The sequence below is a fragment of the Ochotona princeps genome, chromosome 26 (genome assembly GCF_030435755.1).
Source record: "Ochotona princeps isolate mOchPri1 chromosome 26, mOchPri1.hap1, whole genome shotgun sequence".
In the NCBI taxonomy this organism is placed as follows: Eukaryota; Metazoa; Chordata; class Mammalia; order Lagomorpha; family Ochotonidae; genus Ochotona; species Ochotona princeps.
Genome location: NC_080857.1, coordinates 22,771,986 through 22,795,359, shown reverse-complemented (window position 1 = coordinate 22,795,359; position 23,374 = coordinate 22,771,986). Strand labels below are relative to the sequence as shown.

The 23,374-nt window shown below is 54.1% G+C and overlaps 1 protein-coding gene across 3 annotated transcripts in view; it reads right to left on the bottom strand.

Moving 5' to 3' along the window:
• ACTN1 (actinin alpha 1) overlaps positions 1-23,374 on the bottom strand; it is an 88,947-nt gene that overhangs the window by 10,879 nt on the left and 54,694 nt on the right. For all 3 annotated transcript variants that reach the window (XM_004584448.3, XM_004584449.2, XM_004584450.2), the window contains exons 4-11: positions 18,839-18,925; positions 17,862-17,949; positions 17,035-17,113; positions 14,272-14,353; positions 11,698-11,783; positions 5,208-5,300; positions 4,010-4,240; positions 1,582-1,729 (exon numbers count right to left, since the gene is read on the bottom strand). In XM_004584448.3, coding sequence (XP_004584505.1) covers positions 1,582-1,729; positions 4,010-4,240; positions 5,208-5,300; positions 11,698-11,783; positions 14,272-14,353; positions 17,035-17,113; positions 17,862-17,949; positions 18,839-18,925 — 894 coding nt within the window. The remainder of the gene's footprint in view (positions 1-1,581; positions 1,730-4,009; positions 4,241-5,207; positions 5,301-11,697; positions 11,784-14,271; positions 14,354-17,034; positions 17,114-17,861; positions 17,950-18,838; positions 18,926-23,374) is intronic.

The window sequence follows — 23,374 nt, the reverse complement described above, 5'->3', positions numbered from 1 at the left end:
GGCCCTAGCCCAGTACTGAAAATTTGGGGCATTTGGGGAATGAACCAGTGGATGAAAGCTCTGTCCCTCAAAAAAAAAAAAAAAAAAAAGTCATTTGTGCAGAAGTACAAGTGTATGTCAAAAAGTTCATGGAAATGGGAATAAAAATTGTTTATTTTCACAGGATTTTGAAAGCCATGAACATGAAGGGTCTTTCCAAAGTTCATGAAAATGTACATTATAAAGAAATTTGTATTTCCAGCTTTTATTGATTTACTTGAAAGGCAGGGTGACAGAGAGTGGGAAATGAGACACCTGTGGGAGTGATCTCCCATCCACTGATCTAGTCCCGCAAATGGCCACAGCAGCGGGGTTGTGCTAGATAACATTGTGAAACCACTCACTGCCCACTTGCAGCGGGGGTGGTTGGCCCTTATTACAAAGGTTGCCCTACAAAAGCTTGCATCCAAACACAGGATTCCCTGCAGACATGGAAATGAAATTGCTAAGTTAGGGTGCAACTGCCCCATTGGGAGGAGACAACCAAACTGTGTGCCCAGAGGTTGTGCTGGCATGCCAGCACTCTGTGTGCCCTGGCTGTTTCTGGTCAGCTGATGTGGCCTCTCTTGCTCTGCACCTTGGTTGTGACCTGTCCTGTGGCTGGCAGAAAGTCCCCAAGAAGCATCTGAGTGTTGTCCACTTCCAATCATGTTGCTGATTTCAGAGTGCCTGAGTTTGAGAATATGTGCACGGACTTCGCTGTCATAGCATCCCTAAACTTAAAAGACCATATCTGGTGCGATGGACCTGCTGAAGAGCTCGTCTTAGGTGCAAATAGACAGATAGTAAACACAGCCCCTCTACACCTCAGGTCAGAGCAAAGGGATGGGCCCCGGTTCACCGTCTTGGGCATTCACTGAGGGCCACACCCATCTGAAAGCATTCCACTTGCAAGGCACTGAATGAGGCTAAAAAAGCCTCACCCCAACCCTGCAAAGAGGTGGTAAGGGGCTTGAGTGGAATCCCTACCCCCAAATATACATCACTCCAGAACCTCGAAACATGACCTCTCTGTCCCTGTTTAAGATGAGGACTTAACCGCACTTGGACCCAACAAGCAGCCATCATTACAAAACACAAGCCAGATTCCATTACAGACACGGAGACAGAGAGAAGCTGTGTGAGGGCACGGGCAGAGACTGTCACAGGCTGAGAAATGCCAAGCGTGGCCAGTGGCAGCCTAAAGCAGGGAGGGCCTCCTCCTGACCCTGCCTGCCAACACCTCCAAGGGACAGAGCCCACATCTGTGGCCTGGAGCCTAGGAGCCTAGATCAGGAGGGCCCAATGTCATCTGTATATTACAGGTGGGGAAACAGGCCAGACTCCAGCTTCAAGGTGGCAGAGGCAGGACTCCAACCCAAGCTAACCGGCTCAGGGGAAGAAGAGATGAGGATAACAGTGATGAGATTGGGTCCACATTCATGGATATGATTCTCCAAAACCCGTGAGGGCAGGATGCCGAGGCAACCGAAAGCCCCAGGAGGTCGCCTGGCAGCAGACACGCAGTAACAGCAGCAGAGAGCAGGTGTGGGCCCGACTCACCATCAGTCCAGGCCTCGTGGATGGAGGCCTTCTGCCGGAACTTCTCAGCCAGGTGATCCAAGCGCTCCAGCCTGCGGATCTCATTCAGCAGCCACTCCTCATAGCCCTTCTCAGCCTGCTCCAGGCAGCCCCAGGCGTTGTTGATGTCCTGCCGTGGAGGGTGGGGAAGGGAGGCACAGGGTCACGGCCTGCCTGGAACCTGCTGCACCCCTTCCCCTTCTCCACCCCGCCACCTGAGCCATCCCCTTTTCTTGCCCCAGCTCTGGCTCCTAAGAAGCAGAGGCCCAAGCCACCATGAGTGCCAGCTCTGGGGGCTTCGGGAGTGGAGCTTGGTGGGCACAATCCGTGTGCTACAAACAAAATCCTCAGCTCAGATGTTGATGATGCTGCGGGGGGTGGTGGGGGGCGATCTCTGGGAGATGGATGGATCCTGAGGGTTCTGCCTGCCTGAGTGGGTAAAGCCGTTCATGGACTCAAGGGCCATAGTGTGAGTGCTGGAGTGACCAGGGCAGGTGGCTGGAAAGCCCTCCGCCATGTGAGGATGCAGAATGCCAGCACCAAGTCCTTGACCTTGCCAGCCTATATAGCCATGAACAAATCAATCTCAGCTCCTTATGGGGTTCCTGCTCATGACAGATGGAGGGAAAAGAGCCCACAGCTTTCCCCATCACAACTGCCTGGATCTCCCAGGGCTCGGACCAATCCCACATGAGCAGTTCTGCTCACAGGGGTAGGCCTCAGGGTGGGAAGTGGCACAGAGCAGCAGGGACCCAAGCCTGGGGAAGCTGGCCAAACATCTGAGAAGCAGGTGCCAAGCACCAGCTCACAGGCCCCTTGAGACACTCCCTTGGTAAGCACCAGGGGATCTGGCTGAGCGGTACATCATCACCCTGGGGCTAGTCCGGGTCTGTGTTACAGGAAGAACACTTGTTTCTGCTTCCCACAGAACATTCTGGCTGTCTGTCTGAGAGCTGAAAACGATGGCCATCTTCCAAAATTGCACACCTAAGGTCAAAGGGCTTGTGTTCTCCCTCCGAGAGCACCCAAGGCCACCTGCATCTGCTTGTCCCTGCTCATTTGGTTCTACATATCCATCCACTCTTACTATTGTTCATCTTAAAAGGTGATGAACCTGCTACATTTTCTGAGGTTTCTCTGGCTTATAAAGAATTTCCCCAAGACCTGAAGGCAGGAGGACAGATAACATAAAACTCAGGAAGTAGGTCACTATGGACTATGTCAGCTATGTGGGCTTGTTCAGTTATTTTTAATTGTGCCTTGTTTTGTTGCAAGAGACAGACAGGAGAGCTTCCATCCGCGGCTTCACTCCCAATGTGCCTGTAACAGGCGAGGCTGGGCAGAAGCCAAGAGGTCCATCAAGGTCACCTGGGATGGTTGAGGGACCCGGCACTTGAGCTATCACTGCTGCCTCCCAGGGTCCACATTAGCAGGAGCTGACCCGGGGAACTGAACCCAGATCCTCTGAAGAGGACCTGATGTATTAACCACTCAATCACTAAACGTTCACCCCAGTTTTTTTTTTTACACAGAAATTTATTATATGAAATATATTATCTTTAAAAAGTATGTGGAATAAAAGGTTCTTTCCAACAAAACTTTTTAAGAAGTTGGTATTAGGGCCTGGAGTGGTAGCCTAGCAGCTAGTCCTCGCCTTGCACACGCCAGGATCCCACGTGGACACCAGCTCATATTCCGGTCACCTTGCTCCACTTCCCATCCAGCTCCCTGCTTGTGGCCTGGGAAAGCAGTTGAGGACGGCCCAGAGCCTTGGGACCCTGCACCCACGTGGGAGACCTGGATGAGGCTATGGGCTTCTGGCTTCGGATCAGCTCAGCTCTGGCCATTGCGGCCACCTGGGAAGTGAACCATCGGACAGAAGATCTTCCTCTCTGTTTCTCTTCCTCTCTGTATATCTGACTTTACAATAAAAAAGTAAAAAATAAATCTTTTTAACAAAGTAAAAACTAGGTAAGAATATGTAAGTAATTTTTGTTTTCCATATTGTGTATATTTATATCCGTCAAATATCCTATCCCCTAAAACCCTAACAGATGTAGAATAGGTAATAAATGTACTTATATTTTTTTTAAGCACTGAAGATTGCATGGAAGTAAACATTAACTTCACTGTTACTGAATTAGGATCTGTTCATTCAGGATGTCAAGAGGCATTGGGTTTACCAAGATGATTTTCAGGGGCTGATGGAGGTGGGTGGACAGGCGCCCAGTGTGATCAGTGCAGGTGCAGTGCCTGGCAGCAGCTGGGAGTCCAGCCTTAGCTCAACCGTGTTTGCTCAGCAGAAAACCTCCCACCCACAGTGCAGCATAGTGCCACATAGCGCAGCATGGCACTACGCATGGTCACTGCGCAGCCCTGGGCTCAGGGGCCAGGCTCGGGCCATGCTCACCGAAACCATCCTGCCCTCGGAGGGCATGAAGGCAGGCCGGTTGCTGAGACGCAGCTTGGTCTGCAGCGTGTTGAAGTTGATCTCCAGCTGGCACTTCTCCTGCACCTTGGGTGGCTTGTGCAGGCGCCGGTAGTCACGGAAGTCCTCCAGCTTCTGCTGCATGGCGTGCATCGTGTTTTCTGGCATCCGGTTCTCCAGCCATGGGATAGTGCGGCGGATCCACTCCAGCAGCTGTGGGGAGGGCAGAGGGGCAGGGAAAGGAAGCTGGCAGGTGGGCACAGTTGGGCGTACACATTCCTCTTAAGTCTCCTACCTCCCTGGGGCCTTCCTCTGAACTTCCAAACTCCTCGCCTTGCTATACCAGAATCACGAGCCCAAGAATTTTCTGGGCCTCGTGTTGCAAGGGATCAACAGCTGCTCTCTGAAGTTCTGGTCCCCTGACCCTCTAGGGTTCTAAAACGTGGGATCTCTGTCCCAGTAAGGAAGGGGCTGCTTCTGGGGCAGAGGTCTGGCCTAGAGCACAGGCAGGGGACCATTCAGGATTGTTTTTCTGGAGCCCAGGGGATGGAAGATGGGGGAGGAGTGGAAATGAGAATGGGAAAATCCACGCCATGCCCCACAAGGTGGCTCCATTAGTTATGGATGGTTTGTAGTTCCCTTGCACTGGAGTGGGGTCAGGAGAGAAGAAGTATTTGTAGTTGGCCCAAGCTACAGACCAGGAAGCTGGTGAGGGGAATATAGAGCAGGGCTTTACAGCCAGGCCCTCTGGCTCTGTGGTCAGCAGGTGCACCGAGAGGTGGGGCTGGGCAAGTCACAAGACTGGCTACTCTTAGGGCAGAGGCCAAGGAAACCCTGGCCCCTGCCCCCTGCCAGGTGCTTGGCCCATCCTGTGCCCAGCCAGGACCACCAGCAGCATCAGTCACCCGACTCCTTCGTTTTACCTGAGACTCACTCACAGACTCCTGGTCTAACAGAACTCAGAGAGGTTCTGCTTCAAATCTCAGGGGAAGCCACCGAGACACAGAGAGCTAGGAAGGGACTGTCCAGGCTCACAATGCCCTGAGCCTCTCTGCCCTCGGGGAGATCAGGAACAATGGCCAAGGCGCCCTGGGTTAAGTGGGCTGGGTCCACAGGAAGGAGGTAGAGGGACAGATCTCAAAGGGACAGCCCGTCCAGCAGAACCCCAAGGGGTACCCACATCGCTGGCCAGCTTCTCGTAATCTTCCATCAGCTGCTCATTCTCCTGGTTGACGGCCAGCACCTTGCAGATGCGATTGGCTGCTGTCTCCGCCTAGCAACAAGACAGACAGGGTAAGTGCCAGCCAGTCAGTCAGTCCCCGCAGCAGGGGGACCTGGCATACACCTGTGCTGACAAAGCCCCTCCCTCACTCCTGCTCGCCACGTGGTTGTGGGGAGCTGTCACGCCTTCTCTCCTCTGCCCTCATCGCCCCCCGTATGAACCCATGGCTAGATCCCATGGATTGATGAGCCTGGATGGGGTTTTGGGAACTGACTTGGGAGCCTATAAAAGAGCCCAAGTTTGAGGCCCAACAGGCACATGGTGGGCAGACATGAATCCAGTGACCAGCAGAATTCTCAGGGCAGGTAGAGGAGCTGAAAAAATTGAGGTTTATCCCAGATTTTCAAGTGATGGCACGGGCATCCCAAAGTTGAGGGTCTCGGGGCTGGGTCTGCCAGGATCTTGCAGGTCAAATCTGGGAGTCCTGAGTGAAGGAGCTGACGGAGAGGCCATGGGGCCTCCTGATCCCTGCAGAATGTCCCCAGGTCAAGTGCACATTAGAAAACCGAGGGATGATCAATTATTGCAGCAAATGCGCAAGGGTTACAAACCAGCCCAGTGCGGGCGCAATGTCCAGCACGGGCACCTCAAGCAAAACCACGCTCATCAAGCATGCAGTCCTGGACCAGCAGATTGGAGAGAGGCCTCAGCCACAAGGAGATGGAGACTAAACATAATCAGCCTGGACCCCCTCCCCAGGGAGGCGCCACCTCCTGTGGCCAAGCAGGGGGCCACCACCTAACCAGCCACACTCTTGTGCCAATTTCAACTCCAAACCAAAACAAGACGGACTCGCCATGAGGGAGAAAGCAAAGGAGCCCTGGGGGGTCAGAGGAGGTGACCTTGGGGTCATAGAGCTGGGGATGGGCACTGGATGCCTGGATTAAGGTGACAAGGATAGGCCATCCCAACAGGCTAGGGAGGAAGCCACCGAGATGGGTGTCTAAGGCAGCAAGACGAACTTGCTGAGCCTGAGGGTGCTTGGGGAGACACAAAGGCAACATTAGCAACACCTCCTGGAACAACTTTTTCAAACAGGATCGTGTGCTCTGCTGGTGACGGTGGGGAAGGGGAATTACATCATCTTAAACATCCTTGTAGGACTCTGCAGAGCCAGGGGCCAGAGCAGGTGGGGGCTCCCTAAGGAGGTGACACACAGAGAGGGCAATGGCTGATCCAGGTCCTCTGGGTTGGGGCATGGAGCCCTGGGTCTCCAGAGATGCAGGCCAGGAGTCACACTCTTAGGTCTCATCTCCTATTCCCAACCATTTCCATTCTGCAGGGCCAGGGCTTGCCTCACAACACTCCACCTAGCTCTTCATGCCGCCCGAGACCAACAAGTCACCCCCGAGGAATTTCAAGACAAAGCTAGGAGGGCAATTTCTTGCCTGCACCTTCCCAAAAGGCACGGGTTTCAGAGAGGGCAGGGTCCTGGGAGCCCCTCTGCTGTGCCAACTACCCATCCGCAGCATGCTGGCTACCTCTCTTGAAGGCCAGAGCAGGGCAAGAGATAGCCCAGGGGTGTCCCTTCCAGGCTGACATTCACGAGAGGGGATAGCGTGGCTGCAGGCCTTGCTGTTGTAAGGCCCACCTTCCTCTCCATACATAGTCAGCTCACCATGAGCGCTTCGGCTCCAGGATTATAAATGGGTCTGTCTGTAGTTGAACTCCCTGGGGTCTGAGCTGGCTGTCCCAGGGGTAAAGGGGGCCTTTCTGGAGGAAGCCTACTGCAGGGTAGAATGCACCTGCTTCCACAGCAGTGCCCTGATGAAGGAGGGTCAGCCTCTACCAGCCACAGCCCCAGGTGAGATCAGCTCGGGAGTTATGGGCCCAATTGGGCATCCAGGGCCTGGGGGGCCTGGAGTAGCGACCTCTTGATGGCAGGTGCAGGGCCTAGCCCAGTGATGCCAGCTTTCTGGCTTTCTAACTTTGGGCTCCCCTGGCCACAAGAACCTCATACACCATTGAGGCATTTGGGAGACAAGCTAGAAGCTCAAAGAGAACATTTGTTCTGAGTTGAAGCGGTTTCAGAAGCCCATGCTGGGAGGGTCCTGCTAGTTGTGCAAGAGGAGCTGGGCTGCCCTGGACCCAAGCAAGCAGCATGAGAAGACTCAGAGAGCTTGCTGCAGCCAATAGGACCCCCCCAGGTAACAAGGTAAAGAGCCAATAGGAGCTGAGTGCACCATGTGAGAGCATCCAAGAGACTCACCAAGGCCCTTGGAAACGTGGGCTGTGGACACCCTACACATGGCTTCCAATTTTTTTTTTTTGCACCAAAATAAACTGATATTTTAATCCCACTTTCCGTGAGATTTTGGAAGTAGCCTCATTCCACGGAAACAGGCCAAGTGTTTATTTCCAAGGCTTAAGGATAGACTAAGATATGCGGGCTTCCTGCTCCATGGTTTGTGTTTGCGTATTTGTTTTGTGACTTACTTTAAACTGTACTATACAGCTAACACGCAGTTGCATGACTATTTCTCTATTAAAGAGGAACTTTAAAAAAGTTTCAGACTACTATCCCCAAGGTCTTAGCTGTCCCAAGCCAAAGTGCCACCCTAACAGTCAGCATCTACCAAGGTAACATAGCCAAACACGGCCAAACGACACGCCATGACTTCACATCCCACAGATCCATGTGAGTGCCACAAGACTCTCGTTGGTGACATTTTTAGACCAAACTCTCCCTGGACTAGCTGGAATTTTCTTTGTCCCCTCCCACAGCCTACTCTTTCCACATGTCCTGAGTCAGCCCCAGCTCTGGCGTTTCTGCTCACGAGATACAGGGTTCTCAGGCCAAGGGCCCCATGTCCCCAAGGAGAAGGGATGAAGGCAGGACGAGGCTGGGCAAGGGGACAGAGTGAAGCTAACCCCTAGAAGACACAAGCTTCTCTCCCGCTGCCGCCACCTCTGACGGGGCCCCTGGTTTCTTCTCCACCCCCCCACCCTCGTCTCTCTCTACACAGGTAGTCAAGGGGACGTTAACCTGCATCCTCTTAAGCTGCACTCTCTCAGCTCAAAGGTTCTGTGCAAGCTGTGGGCTGTGCTTCTCAACAGCTGGGCACGCCCTTTTCTGTGTGGACCCTTAGTCAAAGACTCTTGAGGTCAAGTGTATGCTGTGCTGGAGAACCTTCTCAGCGCCCTGTGGGCCCCACCCCACCCCTGGGCGGATCTAGACACTGCTCAGCAGACACTGCTCCTTGCAGCCACTGCTGGTTTCTCAGACCACCAACTCCAGGGCAGGATCAGGTTGGGTTCCCCACACCCTCGCCCTTAGACTGTGGGACGGAAGAATGGATGCCGAAGTTCCACCTGCTCCTGAAAGCACCCAGATCAAGTTCATGCTGTCAAGCGTTGGTCCTCAGAAATACCTCCTAGGCAACCACTTTAAACTTCAATACATGGACTACATTAAACAAATACTCTTGTTGCTCTCCACCATTCATTCTCCCTCCCTGTGTGGGATCAGGAAGGGAGAGGAAAGTGGAGCAAGAGTTAGAATCCCAAACCAACCTGTCCAACAGAGGTGCACCTACACCCACGGAGGATGGTCAATGTACACCATGGCTGTGGGTCTTTAGTTCCACTCCAAGGTTCCATGACAGCAGATTTTCACTTATCAGCGCCAGCCATGGACACAGTAAAGATGATATGCCAGGCAAAGAGAATTCTCCCTCCTGTGGCTCCACCCCACCACAAGCGGTGGGGGGTTCCCATACTGCTGGCCTCCTAAGCTCATGATCGGGGACAACAAAGACCCCTAACCCAGGATAGGCAAAGAGCACCACCTTCACCCCACCCCCTCTCAACTGGTGACCTTGTCCTTGGATGTGGACAAATACAGCGTGAAATGGTTGCAACAGGAATGAGTGAAGGGAAACGAGGGAGTGGGAGATTCTGGAAGAGCAGGCTGCCACACGTACACCCCCCACGTGCACACCGCACACGTATATGCACATCACACACCCCCTTCCAAGCTCTGATCAGCCAGGACACAGAAGGCCGCTGAGACAAGAAAGGCCAACATCAGTGGGCATGTAGCCCAGGGCAGATCCCTGAAGGGGAACAGGAGGAAGTGCAAGAGGAGGAGGAGGAAGGAGAGTTGGAGAGAGGGGGTACACCACAGAAGTCAGCCAAGCCAGGCACACGAGTGAGTGAGCTCACTGGACCAACCAAGGCAAGCTTGTCCCAGCCCAAAGGTGGGGGGCAGGGCTTGGGGGAGGATGACAAGAGCGCAACGGCAGAGGGGGTGGGATCGAGAGAAAGAAGACATAGGAGACAGGCCAGGGAGAGGGCTGGGCAGCCAGGACGAGTCCCAGTGGGCTGCTCTGCCCATGCCATGGAGCCCTGTGAGGAAGGCGAGGAGGGCCGGGGAGGGGCAGTGAACGGGCAGTGAGCAAGGCTGCTGCCAAAGGGCCTCTCTGTAGGATGCTTTTAAAGGCATCTCCTCCCCCAAGTTGCTTCTACAAGAAAGATGCCACGCTGATTTTGTTAAGAGACATTTTCAGTGACATCCACAGAATCATGTGAACACTCAACATTCGCATCTCCATTGTCTGCAGCACACACAGGGTATTCTTGTCTCATGGGCAACCTGCACAACCAGCTATGGCAGTCCTGATTGGGAAGCCCTGGGCAGGGCTCGAACTGGCCTGGACCCCAGAAAGATTCCTCCCTGCCCTTGGCTGCTGGCTGTATTTGGAGGGTGACCTTGCTCAAGCAGGAAGGAAGGAGATGAAGAGAGACAAAGGGGTCCTGGATGCTTAACGGATTGAGTCAAAAAGTAGAGCCAAGAGCCACAGCACTTGGGGCAAAGGCTCTTAATGGGGAGGCGCGGGGACAGGAAAGAGGCTAAGACCAGGAACTTCTTTTCTGTTTGGGGGTGTCCGCTCTTCCCAGCGCATAGGGACAGAGACCCCAGGGGCCATCAGAAGTTGAGCTTCTCTGGCATCTTCAAGTGTCCTGGCCCAGGTTCACACAGCATCCTGTCCCCTTGTTCTCATCCCTCCTTTCCCCCTGGGGCCTACTGCTGGAGCATCCAAGGTGGAGAGAGAAATAGAGAGAGAGAGAGAGAGAGATGGGGCAGGAGGGCGGCAGGGAGAGTGGGCGAGGCCAAGGGAGAGCTCACCTTCTGCGTACCCGAGAAGGCGTAGCAGTGACATGAAACATTAGGTCACATGGCCTTCCCATCCGGCCTACACATCTGCACAGAGAAGGAGAAGAGGTTGAGAGGAGAAAGTAGGCGGCAGCAGCAGCAGCAGTAGCAGCACAGAATAAACCCAAACAGCCATGGTGGACAGAAAAATCACAGGACAGACAGATGCGCGCGCACAGACAAACGAAAGGAAGGCAAGGGAGGGGGGATGAGACGGCAGCGAAGAGGGGGGATGGGTTGGAGATGAGCAGGTAGGTAGGAGGCAGGGCCAGAGGCAGGCGGGAAGGCAGAGGGTGGGCGGGGGGTCCCCTCATGCATTTCAGGACAGGTCCGCGGACGCCATGCGGAGGCAGGACACCTGCACAAGCATGGGATGAGGCCCCCAAAGCCACGAAGTTCTGCAGTCAAGGCTGCTTCTTCTCCCGGGGTCTTCTGGCCTAGGAGGGGAGGTTTCTGGAGGAAGGGGATTCTACTGTCTGAGCTAAACCTGGTCAGGAAAATGTCCAACTCTCCTACGCCTGCAGTATACGGGGTGCCCTTGCATGGTGCAGGACCCGCACAACTGGACTCCAACGCTCCCTGAGCACAACTGGGCCAGGACACTTGAAGGGGCTCACAGCTGCTTCCTTCCATCCTCTACCCCAGAGAGTGGAGTCTCTCTTCCTCTTTCTGGGATCACTTGGGGTGGCGGGGTGGGGGTCCTAGACAGGGGCCAGGAGAAGGTACTAGGGCTCACAGGGACTGCGGACAGATCTGCTAAGACACGTCTTAGGGCACAGTGTGGGAAAGGTAAGGGCCTGATGATACTTTTGCGAAATGGGTTTGTAAAGACAAGAATCTGTCCCCACAACCAGCCTCCCAAGGGGAAGCCCTGGAGCTCTGCCAAGCCAGGGACCGCTGCAAGAGGTAGGGTTGCTGCCCACCCACCTCCCGGGACTCAGCCCCACCCGCTCTCACACACACAGCCCGTCCTGCTGATGCGAGGCACCCGCATCTCAGAGGGCGCTGAGCCCTCGTCCAACTGTCTCAGGTCACAGTAGTGGGAAGATGAAAGAACAGAGGTGCGGAGTGGGAGAGGAGCCAGGCAAGACCAACACGCCACTGCAGAACCAGGGGCTAACTCTATCGACGAGACCATCAGGGTACCTGCCATGGGGGAAGGCGGGACAGGCAAGAGAGGAGGGGGGCATGAGGTATGCTGGGCATGGGAGGAGCAGAGGGGGCCCTGGGTACCTTCTGGGCTCCAGAGAAGGCGTGGTAGAAGCTGGACACATAAGTCATGATGGCTTTTTCATCTGGGCGGGCGGTTCCGACGATGTCTGTCGAGAACAAACTGAAGTTAGATGCAGCTCAGTAGCTCATGAACTCCACTCACCAAAGCATGAAGCCAAATCTAGCTTCTTGAGAATAGGTACTTTGATAGGCAGCAAAGGATGGCTCGAGTGACTGAGGGGGGGGGCGGGGGCGGGGCGTTGCCACCCATATGAGAGACTTGCATTGCAATCTGAGCTCCTGGCTTTGGCCTGGACCAGCCCTAGAGGTTGCAGGCATTTGGGGAGTGAAGCAGTGCATGGGAGACTTCTGTCTCTTTGCCTTTCAGATACATTAAGGAAACAAGAGAAATGATGTCCGAGCAAGCAAACAGCAAACCCTAGGCAGGCTATACCTTATAGGGCAGCAAGTCTGCTTTCTGTCCCAAACTCATGGCAGAAGAAGGGGAAAGAGCTGTAAGACAAATAGCATCTAACATGCAAGGGCCACACCTGCTGATTACAGCCAATGGATGAGACACGTTTCTAGACAACTAGGGAAATCTGATCTTGAACTCAGCGGTGGATACATCAAGAAATTACTGCTGGGGCCGGGCTGTGGTGTAGGCAGGTAAAGCACTTGCCTATGGCGCCAGCATCCCATGTGGGCACCAGTTCGAGTCTGAGTGATGCCACTTCTGCTGCAGCTCCCTGATATCAGTCTGGGAGAACAGCAGCAGATGGTTCAAGTCCTTGGGCCCCTGCACCCACGTGGGAGACCCGGAAGCAGTTCCTGGCGTCTGGCGTTAGCCTGGCCCAGTTCTGGCTGTCCGAGAGTTAACCAGTACACTGGAGATCTCTGCCTCCCTCTGTGCAATGCTACCTTTCAATTAAACACATCATTTTTTAAAAAAGAAAGAAAGAAATGACTGTCAATTTGCCAGCTGTGGGAGTTATTTTATGGCTCTAGAAGAAAATATCCATATTTGCAAAGCATGTTCTTTCAAGCACACAGCTGAGATTTGCTTTAACATATTTCAATTTTTTTAAAAAAAAGGAAAAAATATGACAAAGTCTCAAAGTCTCACTCATTCCATCTGGATAACATACACAAAAGCTCACTATAACATTCTTCCCGCTTTTGTGTGCTTGGAAGTGCTTAAAGATGTTCTTATGACACCGTAGAACTTCGGAAGCCAGGGATGAGGTAGGTGTTTGGTCTAGTAACGAAGGACCCCATGTTCCATACTGCAGTGGCTGTGTTTGACTCCAGGCTACTGGGTCTCTGCTATGCACGTGGGGGACACTGGACTGAGTTCCTGGCTCTTGGCTCCAGCCCAGCCCAGCCCAGCTCAGCCCAGCTCAGCCCAGATCAGCTCAGCTCAGCCCTGCCCTTGCCCAGCTCAGCCCAGCTCAGCCCAGCCCAGCTCAGCCCAGCTCAGCTCAGCCCAGCTCCAGCCCAGCCACAGCCCTGCCCAGCCCAGCCTTAGCCCAGCCCAGTCTAGCCCAGCCCCAGCCCAGCTCAGCTCAGCCCTGCCCCAGCCTAGCCCAGCCCAGCCCAAGCCCAGTCCAGTCCAGTCCAGCCCTTGCCCAGCTCAGCCCAGCCCAGCCCAGCCCTTAGCCAGCTTAGCCCAGCCCTGCCCCAGCCCAGCCCAGCCCTGGACTGTGTGAGCCTTGGAGGAGTGAAGCAGCAGATGACCGCTCTTCTCTTTCTCTGCATCTGTTGCTTGAAATTTGAAAAAAAAAAAAAAAAAAAAAAAAAGCCATTGGTGGGGCAGGGAGCAGAGGGGAAGAAAACAGGCTTGGATTGCCTGTCCAGCCCCAGTACCGGGAAACGGAGTATTTAAAGCCAAGGAGTCCCAGAGGGGAGGTGGCCATGGCACACCCGGCCCTCCAAGAGGCAAGAAGAGCAGAAAGCACGGAGTCCTAACTCAGGGTTCAGGCCAAGCTTCCAGAGGCCTTTCTCTCACCTCTCTAACCTCTGTGCACCCCGAGAGCAGCTCTGCATGGCACAAACATCCTTTCCCACCCCAGCCTCCCATCCTTGGTACAGATGCTCTTGTATCAAACCCCAGCCTGTCCCTAAGCAGGGTCTAACCCTATGAGGCACAGGAGCCCCTTGCTCAGGCTGGGTTTGCTCTGCAGGTCAGGCAGCGTAGGGAAGCTGCACCACTGGGGAGCCCCAGACAGAGCGGGTCCCCAGGACTGCCAAGACTGTGACAGTAACGGGAGGCCTCAGCACACACAGTCCATGGTCACAGCAGAATCAAGGCCATTGCGCCACCTACAGACTGCAGATCATCCCAGGGTTCATAGGGTAAGGAGAGAGGCGCCCCTGCAAGACGGCTGGCAGCCAGGGTGGACCTCCGGTCCCGAGCCAGCATCCTCTACGGCGACTCCTAGAGCCATCCTTAGGCGACCAACGCATGAACAGCCTCAAAGTCCTGAACTATGCCAGCTGCTACCTCACCCTTCCAACCTCAGGGAGTTATGGAATTCCCGACCTCCCCACCCACTGCCCCCAACTGCTGGCTGGCAGGTGGTGGCCGCCCTTCACCTTCAGCGTCCAGCATCTTGGGAATGTCCAGGTACTTCTCCGCCACATCGAAGGCCGTGTTGAGGTTTGTGAGGGGATCATCCTACGGGAAGGAGGAGAGACTGATGAGAACCGTGACAAGGACCCTGGGGACACCTCCACTTGGGAGGCGGTCAAAACAGGGGACCAAGGTGACTCTGCCTACCAGCCCCTCTCAGGAGGCAGCTCTGGGTGCAGAAGGTTATTCTCATTGGCTGGGGAGTTAGAAGGTTCTTTCCCCCTCCTCAGACTTAGGTGAGTTAAACACAGCAGCCCCATCACAATCAACAGTTCTGTTCCTGGCTTTCCACAGAAATTACTAGAAGGAAGGTCTCGCACACCCATTGCCACAGCAGTGTTACTTACGGTGAAGCAAAGATATGGCCCCAGGGGGCATCTGTGGACCAATGAATAAGCAAATAGGTTCAGACACACAAGGGGCGGGGTGGGAATGAGTCACCTTCAGGCCAGAAGGCCAGTGTGACAGGCTATACCACCAAGGACAAACCCCAGAGAATTCCCCTCTCGGGGCAGCCTGACTTGGCGAGGCAGAAAGTGGACGTGTGGTGCCTGGGGACAGAAGGGGAGGAAGAAGTGGACTTTAGGACAGGGGTGGGCATCAGCTGAGAAGGTTCTGGAACTGGGTGATGGTGATGAGTGGACAACGCTGTGCACATACCTAACACCCCGCAGCGTGTACTCAAACATAGCTGCCATAGTATGTTGTATGCCTTATATGTGTATGCGCATTTTACCAGAAGTTTCAAAACAAAACACAATAAAATTTTAAGGAGGCAAACACCCTGCATGAGGCCAGGTTCCTTACTGGTCTCTTAAGGGTTCTCAGGCTAACCGATGCCAGAGGCTTTGCCCACCCAGGCCTCCGCTGCTGTTTGCTCGAGTGAACATTAGCAGGTAATTGAGGCGTAACAGATTCACTGGGGATGTTTTCAGGAACAAGTTGCTCAAGACACAGAAGGTGGAGTCCTTCTGGGAAAGTCCGACAGGAGCCAATGGTTGAAGTCATTTCTGCTGGGGGCTCCAGAAGCAGACACAAGCACCCAGGTCCCTGAAACTCACTCGCCTGGTACACATTGAGCCCCCGGGGCCCTTCCTAGCCAGGACAGGAGCAGAGAGTTTCCCAACCAGGGCCTCTCTACTCACTCCCTGATTCCCAAGCATCAGTTGGCTCTGACCACTTCTGCATTTTCTGGAAAGTTCCTGAGGACCAGGTTCATGCTGGGATTTGGGCAGAAGGAAGGAGGAGGAGGCAAACACAGGGGGAACCGGACAAGAGTGACTATACAGCCACTAAGGGGGTCAGGGATGGGGTGAGCGTCAGTGAGGATCGGGCAGCGCCCCCTGGACACCCACCCTGACTGAGACCCTGGAGCTGCTGCATTGGAGCTGGGGACGTCAGAGCCATGGTCGGCACAGGCCCAGCCTTAGATCAGGACGGGTCATGGCTGAGGCTGACCTGGCCCGTTGCCGTGCACACTCAAGGTATGGGACCATGTCTTCAAATAACGGCCACCTCGAGGACTTCACAAGTGACTTTTTGCCCTTCTGAAACAGTACAGTCGGGAACTGGTGTCATGGTATAGCGAGTGAAGACGCTATCTGTTGCCGGCATCGCATAGGACCACCAGTTTAAATTCTGGAAGTTCCTCTTCCAATCCAGCAGTGGAAGATGGTGCCCGTGCCCCTGGGTCCCTGCCCCCGCACAGAAGACTTGACAGCATCCCAGGCGCTTGGCTTTGGCAAGGCCCAGCCCCAGCCAGTATGGCCATTTGGGAGGTGAACCAGTAGATGCAAGATCTCTATCTCCCTGTAACTCCTTCAAAAAATTAATAAATCTTTTTTGAGAAAACTGAAGTTAAGTCAGGGGAATGGAACCCCGTGCTCTCTGAGAAGGGAAAGGGCAGGTGTTTGCTGTCCACACAGCCCAGGACTTGACGCCGCACAGGGCTGGGCCGCTAGCTCCTCTCCCCCAAAGAAGCCCTTCCCGCCCCGAGCTCCAGTGAGGGGAGGTGTGGGGATCCACTGCTCTAAACACTCCTCCACACACAAAAGCCCAGAGTCCCAGGAGCTGCCAGCAGCCCCTTCTGGGGGAGGAGTTGGATATGCCTCCCTCAAAGGGTGCCTGGCCATGCAGCCTCTTGGCACTGACATGGACAGAAGGGGGCGCTCATGAGTTCAGTCATACAGTCATGGGGCAGGGCAGAGCAGGGATGCTCAGATCAGGCCCTGACCCAGCTCGGACATCAGAGAGAGGCAGCATTCACCCGCTCTTCTACCCTTGGAGCCACACACACACGTAACCTCAGGACAGAAGCGTAGGGGAAACCAAGCAACAAAGTCACAGCAAAGACCTCCCAGTGGCAGCCAGGTAGGAATCAAATTCATGCGTGGTACCAGTGGGGGAGCCTACTTGAGCCTGCAGTGTGGCTGGGAGTGTGAGCTGCACAGGTGAGCTGCACAGATTACAGCACCACCTTACAGAAGAGAAGGCAGGGATGTGGTTAAGGCTGTCTCGGTTGTGCATCTCTTTCTCCCAGCAGGCCAGGTACCAGCCCATGGACCTCTGTCACAAAGGAGTCCCCACTAGCAAGTGCCTTGTCTGCTCACATCTGCGCAGGTATGGCTGGCCTAAGAGGCAGACACCTCTCAGGGCAGGGAAGACCCTGCCCCATGTCCTCCCCGCCCCTGCCCAGCCAGAGGGCGAGGTCAGGTGAGGGCACTCACCTTCCGCAGCTTCCCGTAGTCAATCAGCTCGGGCCGGTGGCGGTGGATCAAAGCACAGAATCCGAGGCCGTCCTTCCAGCTGCCCAGGGTGAGGGAGGGAGGGAATTGGTGAGGCAGGCACCCTTGTCCAACCCCACCCCACCTTACCAGGCAGCCCGGCCCTAACCAAAAGCGGGGGAAACAGTAGGGGCAGGCATTGAGGCCCAGTGGTTAGAGATCAGCTCTGCCTCCTGATCACGCAGACCCCGAGAAGCAGGGTATTGATGCCTGTTGAGTGCCTGGTTCCTGCCACCCACAAGAGAGACCTGCATTGTGTTCCCAGCCACAGCCCCAGCCCAGTCCTGGCTCACGTGGGCATTTGGTGGCCAAGCCAGCAGATCAAAAATTTACTATCTCTCAATTTTTTTTTTAAACAGAATTTATTTTGGCACGAAATCTTTTGATACCCAAGCATGATTTTTTCATAGTACTCATTTTTCCAAGAACTTTTTGAACCCTTATCCCTAATTCTTTGGAAGCGGAGTTAGGAGAAGACGGGTTGGGAAAGAGACATTACTTCTTGTTGCAAATCTGAGACACTGGGACAAAGCTGCTACTCCAACACCTACCATGGTCCCTGGCCCCAGCTTGCTGTGCTGGAGCCCAGGCTGGGGTTTCCAGAACATTCTCCTTGGGGCCTCCTTGGCAGCGTGACTGTGAACCACAGGTAGTCCACCAACACCTCTTCCCACGGCCAGGTGCTTCCTCCCCCGGGGGGTCTTGACACTGCTGTGGCACCAAAACTGCCCCAACCAGGGACCCAGGGCTCACTACACCCGGCCACTCACCTTATGTGGAAGTTCTGAATATTGACGTTTTTGTAAGGGGCCGTCTTCCTCTGACACCACAAGAGAAGCCCTTCCTTGGCTGATGTCTCTGTGTAGGGAGGGGGAAGGCAGGAGGGTCAGTGGGCTGACCCGTGTGGACAGAGGCTGCCAGCGGCGGGAGGCCCCACCATGACACATGGGTATACATCACCCTGCCGCTACCAAGGACAAGGGGAGACACCCCGGGCAGCAAGTCCACGTCCTTGAGAGAGTGGGAAGAGTGACTGAGGGCCAGGAAAGCAGGCTTGGAGGTGTGTCAAAGCCAGTCATGCGGCACCTTCTACATTGGACATGTGGCAATGCTTGGCCTCGTGGCGAAGGCCCAACTTTTTTGCCATTTTTTGCCTAGATCTTACTGTCATCCAAGAAACAAGGTTCCTCTTAGGATTACGGGACAGTTGGAAATTTTGGGCAGTGTGTATCTTGTGTGCATAGTAAACATGCAAAGATTGCAGAGTAAATGCGTTCACATCAAAAGCAAAACTCAACAATGGCTGGAAGGCAGAATACTGAGCCACCAGTCACTGCTCCCAGCCACGGTAGCCCTTGCAGTTCTGCGAGGCGGCCAGCAGAGGGAGCTAAGGGAGCAGCGAGGAGGGCCTGGGTCATCTCTCCCTCCCTCTCTGGGCTGCTACTGCCCAGTTCTTCAGGGCTTTCAGGAGCCAAAGTAAGGTTTGCAAGATACTTCCCGCTGCAGCCTTGGGATCTTCCAAAGAGGGTAGTTTGCCCATACATATATGGGGATCGGCAGCCCAACATGTCCTTACAGACCAGGAGACAGGGCAGAAGCCCTAAAACAGGGAAGGAGCAGAGGATGCGTGGCCCATGAGGCAGGGTCCACTGAATGGAGTGAGGGAGAGTCCTCTCCAAGCAGAGGTTGCACATGGAGCTGGAGCTGCTGGAGACCCTAGGGGAGCAAGAGCCGCGCAGAAGCCCACCTTCCACGGAGATGTCCTGGATGGCAAAACGGAGGATGATGGTCCAGATCATGCCCAGGGTCATCTTCACGTTCCCGTCCACAATCTCTACAGAGACAGCATCAGGACACGTCAGGACACAAGCAGAGACACGGGCAGCACCAACGGCACCCACCACGTCCTGCGCCAGGAACACAGGATACCAGGAGCCAGTGTGACAGGTGCAGGTGCCAGCAGAGAAATCTGCGCGGAAGATGGAGTCAATGCCAGCCGTGGGCGGCGGGTGCCTCGGGGAAGGGCCACAAGAGGGCGCCCCAAACCCTGAATGGGGCTCCCCAGCCCGACCCAGAAGAGGGGAAGGTTTTCCCAACCATCTCAGATGTTCTGGCAATTCCATGAGCTGGGATGGGTCTCTTAAGTATTCAGCTCCCCACACAGCCATCCACACACACAGAGAGCCAAGCAATGATCCACTGATTCCCATGTCAACCTGCACCATGGGTGGCAGTTCTTCAGACCCTCTTCTTAGAAAGCCAGTTTAAGATCACAAGAGATAGCCTGCTCTCTTTAAACAGCACTCCCTAGACTTTCAAGCACTATCAATTCTATTACATTTTTCCCCTCTGTGCCCAGGAAAAAAAGCCCCTTTCTGAGGCATCTACATTTTGACCTCGTTACGGGCATGAGGGCTCAACCACTGACGCTCAAATGAAGCCTCCTTTTCCTCATCTCCATGAGGAAAACGTCGCCCAAACACGACGTCATGTTTCCCTACCTGCAGTCCTACTTAGGAGGGGAGCCCCAGCAGAAACACAGGAAGCGGCAGTTTCCAGGGCGTCCTGATTCCCACAGACTGTGTCCATTGAAGCTTGCGCCCCACAAACCCCATACACAAGATTGCCTTCCCATTAAGGAAGTCAGACCCTAAAGGCTCAGCCCCTTGCTCAAAAATGGAGCAGTGAAAACACTGCTTGGCTCGTCTGCATCCTACACTGGTGTGTCTGGATTGAGCCCCAGCACTGCTGGGTTCCAGCTTCCTGCCAATGTACACCCTGGTGCGGTGGTGGGTGAGTGAGAGGAGCACTAGCTGTAGTCCAAGTGGGTATACCCCAGGAACCCCCAGGAGACCCCTAGGCTGAGCTCTAGGCTCTGGGCTTCAGCCTGGCCCAGCTCCAGCCACCGCAGACATTTGGGGTGAACAAGTAAACAGAGGGTCTCCTCTGCTTTCAAATAAATGTAAATAAATAAGGTGCTAACTTTCAAAAAAGTGACCTGCTGCTCCACGGCCATGCTGGTACTAAGCAGGGAATAATGATAGCGCTGGAGGCAGGCCACAGCGCTGGGCCTCTCGGAGGGCTGTGTGAGGGCACAGCAGGGTTTAGCCTGGACAAGAGGGAAGAAGTGACACCAGGGGACACAATCCCCACCCGCGGAGACAGAGAAGATGATCACTGTGGTGGCATGAACAAGCGACACTGGGCAAAGTGTATCGGGGAAGCAGAGTCAGTTTGGAAAACTTCATCAGTGTGGGGTTGGTGCTGCGGTGCAGCTCATCACACTCTGTCTGAAATGCCAGCATCCCATACAGGTGCCAGGTCCAGTGCCAGCCACTTCACTTCCGATCCAGCTTCCTGCTAATGCCCTGGGAAAGCAACAAGAAGACGGCCCAAGCACTCAACACGGCAGACCTGGACGCAGCCGCTGGCCCTGGTCTGCTCCAGCCCTGGCTGTTGTGGCCACATGGAGAGTGACCTAGCAAATGGAGACTCTCTCTCTGTCCCTGCCTTCCCCCCCACACTCTCTCTTCCAACTAAATAAATATATTTAACAAAATTTTTTTATTTGCAACTTGTACTGGTTTCACATCTAAGAATCCAAAAGCTGATTTTCACCAAGGAGACAGAAAGCCTAACGTCTCAGTGGATATATGGGCTAAAGCCACAAACAGATCAGCCCCAAATCATGACCCATAAATAACCCACTTACAAGAATGTTCCATCTTACATGTAATCAGAGTAATAAGCCATTTCCTAGCTATTAAACTAGCAAAGTTAACACACACACACGCACGCACACATACCTTATGTTAACAAGACCACCATGCTGAAGCCACAAGTATAAACTGGAAAATACTGTAGCAAAAGACAGCATGCATCCTGAAGTCATTTGACTTGCTAACTTGAAATTCTCCCTAGGAATCCATCCCCGGTCAATGAGCTGAGATGCCAAGCAAGGATTCTATGTAGACGTACTTTTTGGGAAGCTGCTAAGCACAGCCCCAGCCTAGAAACTACAGACCCCAGGACCACCTCAATAGGAAAGCCTCACCTGGAGCCATGGTCAGTGAGACCCTCACAGTGCAGCCATGCACCACTGCAGCCCAGTTCCCATGGACTCCCCCACCTTGAGGACCCAGCCCACCCGGAGGTTCTTCGCCCTGCTCCCCATTTTATCTGACATTTCTGTGGCTGCAGTAGGGGGATGTCCATTCCTACAGGCAGCTCTATGGCAGGCACCTGCCAGGAATACTGGGCCCAAAGCCACAAGCAGGCTCCATCGGAATAACCTCAATGATTGATTAATAATGTCTGCCCTGGGAGTGGGAGGGAGCGGGCTTGTCTGGATTTCCCATTCCCGGTCTATAGGGAACTACAAGGCTACTCGTATCCTGTTTGCACTAGGAACCTGCTTCTCCCTTCTCCCCACTCCAGGGGAGAGAGAAAGAATGATACTGTAGAAGTTCCAAGTGATAGAAGCCGGAAGCCCAGGGCCACCTCCCCATCCAACACATTGGCTACTGCACCTCTTAACTCCTCCATCCTAAGGACAGACACCACATCAACAAGACCATTCCCAGTTCTTGACACCCAAGCCACCAAGCTTCTAAATAAAACATCTTTCTCATGTCCCCTTTGTGGTTCAATCCCAACCACTGAGGTGAGCGCTGGGTACAGTGGTTAGGGGCCCATCTGTGACATCCACTTGCCGTATCAGAGTACTTGGGTTCAAGTTCTGGCTTCACTTCCAAATCCAGCTTTCCTGCTGCCGGGCACCCTGGGAAATGGCAAGGTGATGGCTCAAACAACTGGCTCCCTATCACCCACATGAGACCGGAATTGAGTGTCAGGCTCCCAGCTTTGCCCTGCTCCAGCCCCGGCTACTGCAGGCATTGGGGAATGAACCAGCAGCTAAAGATCTCTTTATATTTGTCTATCTCTGCATAGCCAAAGGGGAAAAAAAATCGCAATTCACTCAGGACAAGTTTAACTCTGTGAAGTCTGGACATTCTGGAACCCAATGTAATCCGGGAAACCACAGGGACCTGACCTAACTCCTCCCTGCCATGGGGATGTGCCTGACCTCCAGGCTCCATTCCCAGAACACAGCTGTTCTCCCTATGGCTCTGCACTGACCAGAACTGGGCTGCCCTGGAGCATCTCATTTCCAGCCTGGTTCTGTCCTTCCGGGAGGACCGGCAAATCTGGCTCCTGCCCAGACCACTCCAGGGACAGCCAGCAGCACCCCACTTCCCGGACAGCTCATGGCACAGGGCGGTGCCACCGCCACCGGCTGCTTCACACGTCACAGCAGCAAACGTCATTTCAACTAGCTTAATTACATTTCAAAAACCCACTAGTTCTTGAACTCAGCAGAGTGGCCATCCCACCAAGAAGCCCCCACTAACAACACTGGCTCCCCACGGTGGCAGGAAAGAACACCTCATTTCTACATGAGCCCTTTGAAAATCTCCAGAGAAGCCAGGCCTGTGTTACTGGGACTAGAACTCAGGCCTGGCTGGGCAGGGTGCAGGCAGGCCTGGGCAGGGTGCTCTGCCATCCAGTAGCCGAGGGAAAATCAGATGTACAGGATCTGCCCTGGCACCACATGCTTTGTTCTGGTAACTTTCCCGAGCCCGCCACGAGGGTCCAAAGAGACAAGCCAGTGAAATATCCTGGCTGATCAGGCACACACGGCATGACGGTGGGAAGAGCTGTTCACACACACCTTCCCTTTCCAGCCCTCCTCCCCTAGGGTAAAGTCTTTCTGAAAAAGAAAAAAAAATTTTTTTTAAGATTTTTTACTTTTTATTGGGAAGTCAGATATAGAGAGAGGAGGAGAGACAGAGAGGAAGATCTGTCCGATGATTCACTCCCCAAGTGACTGCAACGGCCGGTGCTGCACCAATCCAAAGCCAGGAGCCAGGAACTTCCTCCAGGTCTTGGGATCCTGCACCCGTGTGGGATACTCGGGAGAAGCTCCTGGCTCCTGGCTTTGGATCAGCTCAGCTTTGACCATTGTGGTCAGTTGGGGAGTGAACCAGAGGACAAAAGATCTTTTTGTCTCTCCTTCTTTCTGTAGATCTGACTTTACAATAAAAATAAATAAATCTTAAAAAGTTAGAAATCTCACATCTGCTAATTGACTCCCAAAATGACAACAGCTGGAACAGAGTCAGGCGGGCCAAAACCAGTCCCCTCATCCAGGTCTCCTTGGTGGGGGCAGAAGCCCAAGTACTAGAACTTAGATCATCTTCCACAGGAACATTACCAGGGAGCT